We start from the raw sequence: 12453 nt of genomic DNA, 5'->3' as shown, positions 1-12453 counted from the left end.
CAGGAACTGGGAAGGAATTCGGTGTTGAGAATGGTTTTATTTAATAAAAATAGTTATTATCTATCATCTATCTATCTATCTATCTATCTATTGGTATCTATTGTGTTCTAGCAACTGTGATAGGCACTTAATAGTCTATCTAATTTAATCCTCATCACAACCACAGAAATAGATATGTTTAACTTCACTTTTACAGATGAAGAATTTGAGGCTGAGAAAAGTACAGTGGCTTCCCAGGTTGCTCAGTGGTAAAGAATCCACCTGCCAATGTAGGTAATGCAGGAGACATAGGCTTGATCCCTGGGTCAGGAAGATTCCCTGGAGTAGGAAATGGCAACCCACTCTGGTAATCTTGCCTGGAAAATTCCATGGACAGAGGAGTCTGGAGGGCTGCAGTTGAAGTCGCAAAGAGTTGGACACAACTGAGTGACTGAACAGGCATGCATGTATGCATGAAGTTCAGTGACCCGCCCAACATCACAGAGCCAGGAAGTGGAAAATTCTGTGTGCTTAGCCTAATGACCTTTCCATCATGCCCAGGAACTTTCCCCATGATATATTTCAAGCCATGAAAAGAAAGCCAGTGGGGTGAATCCTGTTCTAGATAAATCAGTCACCAATTTTAAGGGTGAAATAGGGCACATTATGGAACCTCTTGGAAGGTCTATCTTCATGAGAAGCAAGACTCAGTGTAGCCTTGCACAGAGTTGTTGGATGACTCCATGAGATGGAATCTGTTGAATGTTTGGCCCTACAAGTGAGGAAAGCATCCAAGTCATTAAAGACTGGACTTTATGTGGGAAATTTCCTAATGAAGTCCTCCCAAGAGGAAAAGGTGCAGCTGCCATGTCCATAGTATCACAAGAAATTCCAAAAATACATTCTTAGGGTTTCTCACAATCACTAGTGCTACAGTCTCACTTAAATGTTGAACCAAGATTCCTGACCTCTCTAGGCCACAGCCTCTTGCGACAGAATCCTAGCCCAAGAGAAAAATATTCAGTTTGGCTAACTTCTTTCAATGGTTCTTTGCTTAGGAAGGGTAGAGAGCAGGAGATGTTCTAGAGCAATGGATGATCCACTCCTGGGACAAATAGGCCAGGCTCATCTGTCACCCAGCTTGAGAGGTGACTTAGCCCCAAGACTCACTCAACAAGCAGAGTAGGAAAGCTGAGACCTGTAAGACTTGAGGATGGGCAGACCAAGAGAAGACCCTGGCTAGCAGAGATGGATGGAAAACTGCTGATTTATTGACGAGATAAGGGAATGGTGGGAAGTGGACATATTCAGAGTTATATAGGTATAACCCAACAGGTCTAATTAGCACAGTGGTTTTCCCAAGTATGTTCCCTTGCAATGCAGCAACAGCATTGCTTGGGAACTTGCTAGAAATGCAGATTCTCGGGGCTTCTACTGAATCAGAGATTCTGGAGATATGATCCAGCAACCTAGGTTTCAAACACTCTCCAGGTTTGATAACCACTATGTTAGTGTTTCAGATACACAGAGTTAGAGAGGGAAGAATAATTCCAGATTTAGTGATGGGGGTTACTTACTACTGATGGAGGAGACTAGAAAGGGAGACTGTTTGGGGGTGAGGATGGGGATAAAGTTTAGAATTCTGTTAGGGTCTATTTGAGATGCCAGTGATATATCCTGTGGGGTTGCTTAAGTGGGAAGCTGGATATGTGACCATAGAATTCAGGAGAGAGATCAGAACTATTCACCTTAATTCTAAGATTCTTTAGAACACATCTAATTCATCTTAGTGGTCTTCAGAGACTATCTCAGCCCTGGGTATGGCCCAGAATAGACGCTTGGTAAATATCACTGAATGAACAACAACAACACACAAAAAAAGGAGCCAGCATGAAGCCTATTCTAGTCTGATGAAAACACTGCCTAAGTATTGAGTGTTCTTCCATTTAATATCTATTTGCTTATCTGGGAAAGCAGCTACTGTTGGAAAAGCAGTATTCTTAGAAAAATTCATCTTGAAGACTTTCTAATAGCTCAACACCAAATGTCAATTCCTGTGCATTCTCTCTCCTGTAGTGAAAATTGGCTTAACTTGCTTATCCCTTAGTCCCAGAGTTCCTAGCTGTTCCATGATGTATTGTTAAGTGAGCACTGGGGCTGAAAGTGAGTTAGCTGAAGCTGCCATAGCAATGACAGAGGGAAGGAAGGGAAGACAGGAGAAAGGGAGGCAGGCACAGGAATACATATCAATTCAAAATTTTACTGTAAGGTAGAATAACTTGGGAGAAGGCAATGGCACCCCGCTCCAGTACTCTTGCCTGGAAAATCCCATGGATGGAGGAGCCTGGTAGGCTGCGGTCCATGGGGTCGTTAAGAGTTGGACACGACTGAGCGACTTCACTTTCACTTTTCATTTTCATGCATTGGAGAAGGAAATGGCAACCCACTCCAGTGTTCTTGCCTGGAGAATCCCAGGGACAGGGGAGCCTGGTGGGCTGATGTGTATGGGGTCACACAGAGTCGGACATGACTGAAGTGACTTAGCAGCAGAATAACTTGAGATCTATAATAAATCTCCCCATAGAAGCCCAAAGGGGTAGTGATTCATTTGTACTAGGGAAATTGAGAAGGATTTGGACAAGAAGGTGGTGTTTGTTTTGGGTCTTCCTTGAAGAATAAGTAGGATTTACTGGCTTAGAATAAGGGAAGGGCATTAAGAATGATGGATCCACATTAGCAAAGGCCTGGAATAATGGAAATGTATGAAACAGTGAGGAATGTCTGTGTGAATAAAGAATAAGGTGAATGAAAATGAGTGGTAGTAGATAAGATTGGAAAGGTGGGTCTGGGCCAGACTTGTTGGGGATAGGGGCATGAATACTACAGTAACAATTACAGACAAATGTCTATGGACATGCAGTAAGAAATTATTTACACTGAGAAATGAATCTTATATTGTAACCCAATAAACACAAACACTGATCAAAAGCTGAAACAAATTTTCCACAGAAAATATCTACTATTTCTTATGCAATGTATACTGATACTTTCTCATTTTTTCACAAGTGCTTCTAGCAACTAATTCATTTCATGACACATGGTTCATAATCTGTGTTTTGAAAAATACTGCTACAGACAATGGGGAACCAGTGAATGTGTTTGAAAAATAACATAGCAACTCCAGTGCTTTAGGAAGATAGTTCTCACAGCAGTTGGATGGAATTAAAAATCAAAGAAGACACACAGATGGCTAACAAACACATGAAAAAATGCTCAACATCACTCATTATCAGAGAAATGCAAATCAAAACCACAATGAGGTACCATTACACACCAGTCAGGATGGCTGCTATCCAAAAGTCTACAAGCAATAAATGCTGGAGAGGGTGTGGAGAAAAGGGAACCTTCTTACACTGTTGGTGGGAATGCAAACTAGTACAGCCGCTATGGAGAACAGTGTGGAGATTTCTTAAAAAACTGGAAATAGAACTGCCATATGACCCAGTAATCCCACTTCTGGGCATACACACCGAGGAAACCAGATCTGAAAGAGACACGTGCACCCCAATGTTCATCACAACACTGTTTATAATAGCTAGGACATGGAAGCAACCTAGATGCCCATCAGCAGACGAATGGATAAGGAAGCTGTGGTACATATACACCATGGAATATTACTCAGCCATTAAAAAGAATTGATTTGAATCAGTTCTAATGAGATGGATGAAACTGGAGCCCATTATACAGAGTGAAGTAAGCCAGAAAGACAAAGACCAATACAGTATACTAACGCATATATATGGAATTTAGAAAGATGGTAACGATAACCCTATATGCAAAACAGAAAAAGAGACACAGATGTACAGAACAGAATTTTGGACTCTGTGGGAGAAGGCGAGGGTGGGGTGTTTCGAGAGAACAGCATTGAAACATGTATATTATCTAGGGTGAAACAGATCACCAGTCCAGGCTGGATGCATGAGACAAGTGCTCAGGCCTGGTGCACTGGGAAGACCCAGAGGGATCGGGTGGAGAGGGAGGTGGGAGGGGGGATCGGGAAGGGGAATATATGTAAATCCATGGCTGATTCATGTCAATGTATGACAAAAACCACTACAATATTGTAAAGTAATTAGCCTCCAACTAATAAAAATAAATGGGAAAAAAAATCGGGGGCAGAATGAAGATAGATGCAATAGAAGCAATTCTATAAGTGGAAATGGGTATAACACTGTAATTATCCAAGCTGGTCATGATGAATGACTAAAACAGGACAGTGAGTGTGGAGATGGAGAGTAGGGTAAGAATCTGAGCCAGATGTTGAAGGTAGAAATGGTGGGACTTGCTAACTAATCAAAAGTGAGTTATAAAAAAGAAAGGGTAACCAGCATCAACATTCAGGTTTCACTCTCAGATAACTGTGCAGGAGAGTGATAGCATTAAACAAGGGGTTTAGTGGGAGGAGCTGGATTGGGGCAGGAATAGACAAAGTCTCAAGAGTTGGTCAACTTCAGCTGTGTCTGTGGAAAAGCCGGTGGACAAGCCCAGTAGACTGTGTGATATATCAGGCTGAAACTTGGAAAGAAGATAGGGGATAGAAATTGGAGATTTGGAGATACTATTTGAAGCCATAGGAGTACAAGAGGTAACTCATGAAAATGTGTAGAGAGAGAAAAAAAGAAGACCCAGGGCAGGAACTTAGATTCAAGAGGATCTACTTAACACTATAATATTTACTTCCAAAATAAGTTTTTTCCCTTCTTAAGTGAAGAAAGCTTATTTTGTATGGATATGTGTGCAATTGGGGCATGGGGTGTCTGCAATGTGTGTGTATGGGTGGCATGTGCATGTTAAGGAGATATTAGTATGCATTTGGGGAGCTGGTGAAGGGCCCTGGTTGCTCTAGTGGTGGCTGCACTCACATTCTTTGCCTCGTAGCTTCTTCTCCTCTCCTTCCCTGTTTTCCATCTCCCCTCTTTTGTCCTATTCTTCTCTTCCCCTTTCCACATATCCACATGCTCCTTCATCACCACTTGGAAGCCCAAGGAATTGATGGGCAAAATAGATCAGTGTGGGATTTGGGGGCTGAGATCTGGAACATAATGTTGAAGTGTGGTTTAGATTAAAAGGAAAGACGGGGCTGTGAGCATGGTGTCAGAAGTATTAGTGGGGAATGGTCTGTGGTGATATTTCCCATTTCAAATTCTGCCAACAGTGTGTGGGAATGTGTTTGTGTGTGTGACTACAAATATGTGTGTGAGCACAATTGTGTATATTTATGTGACTGTGCCTGGAGGAGTGTCTGGCTCTCAGCTTGACTTAATCAGATTTTGGGTGGTATTATCTTCATCACTGGGCTTCTGTGGTGGTTCAGATGGTAAAGAATCTGCCTGCAATACAGGAGACCTGGGTTCCATCCCTGGATCATGAAATCCCCTGGAGAAGGAAATGGCAACCCACTCCAATATCCTTGTCTGGAGAATTCCATGGACAGAGAAGTCTGGTGGGCTACAGTCCATGGGGTCACAGAGTTGGACATAACTGAGTGACTAACACTTTTACTTTTCATCCTTATCACTACTACTTCAGCAAAGAAGCAAAAGTATTTTCTTTTTACAAAAAAAAAAAGGCTGCTTTATTTATAACTTTAGGAGATTTAGGATTAGAGCAGCTGAAGAATTATGAATGATGGTTAATCAGATTATCAGCATTTGTTGAAATGCATATGCCAAGTGAATAGGAGGATATATTCTCTCTTCCTTTCCTAGTTGTGTGACCATAGACAGGTTACTTAACCTCCCTGAGCCTTAGTATCCTTTCTGTAAAGTGGGGATAATATTTCATACCACAGATTCCCATTAGCAAGATTGAGTATTAAATGAGCCAAGAGTTTTAAAACTAGTAGGTATTCAAACAATGTTCGTTCTTTTCTCCAGTTCCTTCTATCATTCCTTCTCTCCACTTATAATACATGTTTTATCTGTCCATATGTGAACACCAAGTATGTATTTGTAGCACTTTCCCCATTTTAAATTATTAAACCAAGTGATATAACCTTTGCATATTACTGTAAAATTGTCAAAAACAGGTTAATTTAAAACACTCTTGGTACATACATATCTAGAATTATGTCTTCTTTGTGAATTGACCCTTTTTCATATAGTTCATCATGTCATTTAATTGCTTCATTTAGACCATTTATATTCAACATAATTATTGATATGTTAAGGCTAAGTCTGCCATTCTATCTTTTTTTAACCTGTTTTTTCTCTCTGTTTTTAGTTTTTCCTCTTTGCTTTGTTCTGCATTTCTGTGGGTGACTTGAACATTTTTTTTAATTCCATTTAATGTATCTATAATTTTTTTTTAGTTAAAGCAGAGTTGATTTGCAATATTATATTAGGTTCAGGTATACAACATAGTGATTCAATATTTTATATATTATATACCATTCAAAGCTATGATAAAATATTGGCTATAATTCTCTGTTTTACAATCTATGTATCATATTTATTTTATACATAGTATTTTATGTCTCTTATTCCCCTACCCCTTATCTTTCCCTTCCCCCACTTTCCTCTCCTACTGGTAACCACTAATTTGTTCTCTATATTTGCAAGTCTGTTTCTATATTTTGCTATGTTCATTAGTTTGTTTTATTTTTTAGAATCCACATATAAGAGACAACATACAGAATTTATATCTTCAAAAAGCTAAAAATAGAACTACCATATGATTCAGGAATTCCACTCCTGTGTATATAATCTAAAGAAAATGAAAACACTAATTTGAAAAGATATATGCACCCCTATGTTCATTGCATCATAATTTACAATAACCAATATATGGAAGAAACCTTAGTGTCCATCAGCAGATGAATGGATCAATAAGATGAAATTTTACCTCCTTTTTATATTCCTTTATACTCCCTGTTCATAATATAAATGTCTTAAATATTTCCTCTACACACATTTAGAACAACATGAGACAGTGTAATAAATTATGATCCAATCATCAAACAAGATTCATACAACTCAAGAGGAAAAGAAATTCTGTTGTATTTACCCAGGTTTTAGTCTATTCTGTTTTTTCTTCCAAGTTTCCTCCTTTTACCATTTCTTTTCTGTTTTAAGATTTACTTTAGTCATGCTTATAAGATAGACATCCTACTGATAAATTCCCTATTTCCTTTCATCTAAGAATATCTTGATTATCCCTTTATTCCTGAAGGTTATCATCACTGAACATAGGATTCTTGGTTGATGATTCTTTTTCCTTCAGCACTTGAAAAATGTGCTACTTCCTGCTAGGGCCTCATCACTTTCTGATGAGGAATCTGCTGACTTTCTTTTCTTTTTTTTCCCCCTGAAGGTTGCCATCTACCTCTACAATGATTGAATCATGTGCTGCTGCAGCGACTGACCTACAACATCCCCTGAAGGACTTCAGGATGGAGAGCAGTAATCTTTGGATGAAGATCAGCTGCCCCACTACCTGCATACTGGAAAAGACACAATTTAAAGGACTCTCTCCAACCTGGACGAAAGGACTTTTTATCCGGTACTTTTAACTAGCTAATGCACAGTGAAAACTGAAGGGAAATTGACTATTGGATTAATTCTCACTTCTAAAGGCCCCTACACCAGACTGTTCTATAGAGAGGACTGCTGAACTCAAATTCACCTTAAAACAATGTTCAAACACAGGACACTCACCAGGATGAGAAAAAGACATCAAAAGTAGACAGCTTACTCAAGATGCTAGACCTGATTCATATGATCATTTATAATGTTTTCTTGATTTCTTAGACCTCTGCATATAAATCAAATGTTTTTCTACCATGGACACAATCCTATGCTAATTTTAAAGGTCAATCTAATTGTTGCATTGTGGCCAATTACCTGTGTCTAGTACTCCCGGATTACCTTGGTGGATTTCTTCACTCCAAGGCTCTGATTGGATGACCCTTAAAAAACTTTATTTCTGTCCTGTTCAGGCTACTTTTGATATTGCTCAGTGGGATCTTCTCTACTGGCCAATTAATAATGCCTGCTCTGACCCTGGTCATTACTCAAGCTCAATCAGAGCAACAAGCAAAAATTCAGCAAAGGAATAAAATTTCCCACAATTATGGGATGGATTTATGTGGCTAACACCAGATTGTGGTCATTTAAAATTTAAGCAATCTCCCCCACCCTGCTTTATCTTGAGAACAATTAAATTATGCTAAGAATAAGCAGCCTAGGCACACTAGGAAATTGGATTGGGAGCCATATGGACAGTGAAAATATATAATTTCCCTGAAAGATAAAGGTTGGTACAGGATAAGAATAAGTCAGAAGATCTAAAATAAAAAGTCAGAAGATCTGAGGATATAGGGGGCTGCACCTAATGGAAGTTACTGGCTTCTTACTTATGACTTTAATAGTATTGCTAGTTATGTTTTTTGTACTTTGCCTGTTCTACAAGATTATTGCTTCTTGTTTGACCAAATGTGTGACTGAACCTCCAATGAAAATAATGATGACTAAGTAAATTGAAGCAGTTGATCAAATATTCTGTATGTGATCAACCATTATAATAATGTAGCTCTATATATGGGAAGATACAAAAAGGGCAAATTTTCCAGGACTGTAACAGTGTAACTAAGACAAGTTAGTCCAGAGACCTTTGATTACTGTTGATAAAACCTAGTCCAGTTACAGCACATTGAGTGGCCTGCCTGAAAAATCTTCTTGAGACCTGAGAATGAGCCTTCCTAGCAATGTGGGACAAAATAGTCATGAAATGCCTCCCCAAGTATGGCTGAATTTATAACCACGAAGGGGCCCTGCCAACCACAAATTGGCCCTTGCTGTGGGTGCTTGCCATCTACCTCTACAAGGATTAAATCATGTATTGCTGCAGCTGCTAACCTCCGACACCCTCTGAAGGAGTTCAGGATAGAGAGCAGAAATGAGGCATTTTGTATTCTAGGAAACTGGCAGGACGGGTCTTCAGATAGATACTCTCAGAAACTGATTTTATGAGCTCAATTCTTGTATCTCCTCATATTTAGAAAAGCCCCAAACTCCTTCATGGTGAACAATTGTTTCTTGTGACTAGCAAAAGCTTCATGAGACCAGCAAAAACTTTCTACAAAAAAAATGTGCTTGATTGCATGTACTCCCCCCTTTACCAAAATCACATGTATACTGTCTTTTCCCCCTACCTCTTTGGAGCAGTTTCTCAGAGCTATCTGAGGTGCTGATTCCTGGGGTGAGGTCATATTTCTCCAAATAAAACTTACCTCTTAACTCTCATGTTGTGCATTTTTTTTTTTAGTAGACAAGGTATAGGTAAAATGTTAATTCTTTGACTGCTTCCTAGATCTTTTCTCTGCTTTTGTTTTCAGAAAGTTGAATGTGTCTTGGTATGAATTTCTTCGGGTCTTTCCTAATTGATATTTGCTTAGTTTCTTGGATCTGGAGGTTTATGTCCTTTGCTCAATTTAGGAAGTTTTAAGCCACTACTTCAGGTACTTTTCTGGCCCTGCTTTATTTCTCTTCTCTGAGATTCTATTGACATGAATGTTAGATCCTTTGTTATAATGCCACAGGTCTGGAGGTTCTGGCTCTGTTCAATTTCTTCTTTTCTTTCTTTCTTCCTTTTTTTTTTTTTAGCATTTAATTTCCCTCTGTTGTTCAGATTGTGTTATTTCTATTGTTTTATGTTTAAGTTGTCTGATTCTTTCCTCTGTCTTCTCCATCTTGCTGTTGAGCCTCTTCATTGAGTTTTTAAGTCTTTTTTTTTCCAGTTTTCAAACTTCCATTGGTTTTCTTTGCACTTTACATTTCTTTGTTGAGACTTTATATTTAAATGCTGAGACTGTCTATTTTATCATTTATTGCAAGTGTGATGCATTTGCTCCCTGAAGCATTTTTATGATGGCTACTTTAAAATCCTTATTGGATAATTCTGACCTCTGTGCCATCTCAATCCTAGCATCTATTTACTTTATCTTGCCACTGAAATTGATAATCTTGGTATGTCAAATGATTTTTTTCAATTAAATTTGGACACTCTGGATCTCTTTTAATACTTGGTTTTTGCAGACCTTCTCTGATGTGCTACTTTTGCAGGGAAGAGGGGCAGCATAAGTCCAAGTTATCCACTGGGTCTCTGATTGACCAAGTTGAGGAGAGGCTCTTTGCTATTGCTGGTTGGGGATGAGAGTTCTGGCCTCTCTATGGGCCTCCTAGGATCCTATCCCAGCTAGTAGTGGTAGGAATGCCAGATTTACCACTGGTGAGGGTGGAAGTCATGCCCCTCCGTTTGGTCTCTACTAAGATGGGTCACTTCTCCTTGCTTCCAACTGTTCCTTCTCTTGGGGTTGGGTAGGATTCCTTTAAAGTCTGTTAAAAATAAGTCTAGGCTCTTCACTTGCAGGCAAAAGTTTCTTATTAACTGCATTGTTATTATGACAGTTGACCTTTTCCTGCACCAAGGTGTCTTACTCCCTATATCCTGATCCTTTTGCAGAAAAGAAAGTGCAACACATGCCGCCTCTCTAACTTTTACCAGACCCTCCATGGGATAGAGTGGGAAGCCCAGAGCCTCTGCACACAAATGGATTGGATTTCTGTCAAAATCTGGTATTTTCAAATGGTTTGGATCTGGAAAAGTTACTTAAATTTTCTGAGCTTCCATTTTCCCAGTTGTAAAGGAAGTGTAGGAAGTTGTCAGGATTCTTGCAGAATGAGCAATAGTAGGGTCAATCAGCTTGGTAAATGATAGTTCCCTTCCTTTTACTCTCCAGAAGAGGTAGAGATATAATCCCTGCAAAGGACAGAAAAAGCCAAAGCACTTCCCCACCACCACCAACACATGTGAATCTCATCTAAGGCATCACTCCAAGGGTTAAATCTCTTGATCAAAGCCTTATTTCTTAAAGGGACACACTTGATATTCTCCCCCATTTTTCTTCAGGTTTCTAAAAAACACTAAAGAGAGACTGCACGATTCAGGGCACCCTCAGAAGAAGGGTGGAAGCTGAGGCAGAGATGGGTAGGAGGGGGACAAGGGGTCTTGGCAGAGAAGAGCAGAGGAAGGAAGGCCTAGTGTTGGCCCAGGCAGTTCACTCAACCAAAGTTGTTATGTTCTGAGCAAGGACAGGATCATCCTGTAGCCAATGCCACTCCTGGAGAGAAGGGGGAGGGGATGTAGGCAACACCCACTTTGCCGACCAGCCTGTCAGCCCATCACCTCTGGGTCCTGAGAGCAACTGCCAGTAGGTGGTAACTGCCTCCCCAGTCTCCACCACTCCCACCCCTCTCCCCTCCCTGGCACCTGGTAAAAGAGGAAGAAAGCGGTGAATGAAAGCAAAAAATACACAGGAGCGAGTGCTCTCTGTCCTCTCAGTCTGGGCCTTGCATAAGATTCCTCCTTATCCCCAGCTGGCAGTCCCCAGCTGCTGCCCCCAGCCCCTGATGCGTTAGACTCTGCTCTTAAAAGGCTCACCCGAGCTCGAGGTCCTGAAGTTGAACAGAAGACTGAAAAGAATCTAGATTCATAAAGAGCAAGGAGCCAAATACACCTTGGAGCCAATCAACACTTTAAAGAATAATGGGTCCAAGAATGCCATTCCCCTAACTCTGACCCAAGAAGAACAAAGCTGTCTTGGGACCAACACCACCGCCACCCCCTCCACACACACACACACACACACACACACATACACACCGCCACCCCCCACCCCCCCCCCACACACACACACTGTGTGTCTCAATCTGGCTTTCTCAAACACATCTGACAAGAGATCCTTCTCGGTCAGTCTGCTTCTCTGCCTCTCTCTGCTAGTTTCAGTTCTGACTCTCCCCTGCCTCTTTCCCATTCTTGAATTCCATAGTGAATGGGATCCTTTCCCGTCCCTCTCCGCAAGTAGCCCAACAATAGATACTTTCCGTAGGTAATAGCCCTCTCCGGTAGTGAGGGATTTGTGGAGCTACGGAGGGGGACTTGGGGGGCACTGCAATGTTGCACTTACCTGATCTCTTTAATGCTTTCCAATTTGCACATGATTTCCTGCTCATCTGCCATGCTTTTCACTCTCAACTTCACGTCCTGAGAAATACACAAACACACAAACCCAGGGATACAATAGACACAATGTAACCACCTCCTCTCGGCAGGAGGCTCTGAGCCTGTGCGGTAGGGACGTGGAGAAGGCCTGGGAGCTGTAGTCCATAGCTCCAGGACCAGCCAGGCAGCCCGGGGGCCTGCAGGACTACAACTCCCAGAAGGCCAAGCGAGGCATTCCTGTTTCTCTTCCTGCAGCCGCACTTTAAGTCAATTTGTCACCGATAATTGTGTCAAAGTTTGCCAGGAGTACAAAACAATAGTGATATTCGTTTGGGCGGTGCGCGGAAAAAAATGAGGAAGAAATACCACAGAAGGCAACTGAACAGATGAGAGACATACTCACATCCCGCGGGG

The 12453-nt window shown here is 40.9% G+C and overlaps 1 protein-coding gene across 2 annotated transcripts in view; it reads right to left on the bottom strand.

Moving 5' to 3' along the window:
- Nucleotides 1–12168, bottom strand: part of ZC4H2 (zinc finger C4H2-type containing) — a 77669-nt gene extending 65501 nt beyond the window's left edge. The window contains exon 1 of one of the 2 annotated variants that reach the window (XM_061136534.1): nucleotides 12005–12168. In XM_061136534.1, the coding sequence (XP_060992517.1) occupies nucleotides 12005–12057 (53 nt within the window). In that variant the 5' untranslated portion in view covers nucleotides 12058–12168. The remainder of the gene's footprint in view (nucleotides 1–12004) is intronic. The other variant, XM_061136533.1, reaches the window with a different exon arrangement.
- Nucleotides 12169–12453: the final 285 nt, after the last annotated feature.

The sequence above is a fragment of the Dama dama genome, chromosome X (assembly GCF_033118175.1).
Source record: "Dama dama isolate Ldn47 chromosome X, ASM3311817v1, whole genome shotgun sequence".
Classification (NCBI taxonomy): Eukaryota; Metazoa; Chordata; class Mammalia; order Artiodactyla; family Cervidae; genus Dama; species Dama dama.
The sequence above is the reverse complement of the archived record's forward strand: the minus strand, read 5'-3'. Positions and strand labels throughout refer to the sequence as shown.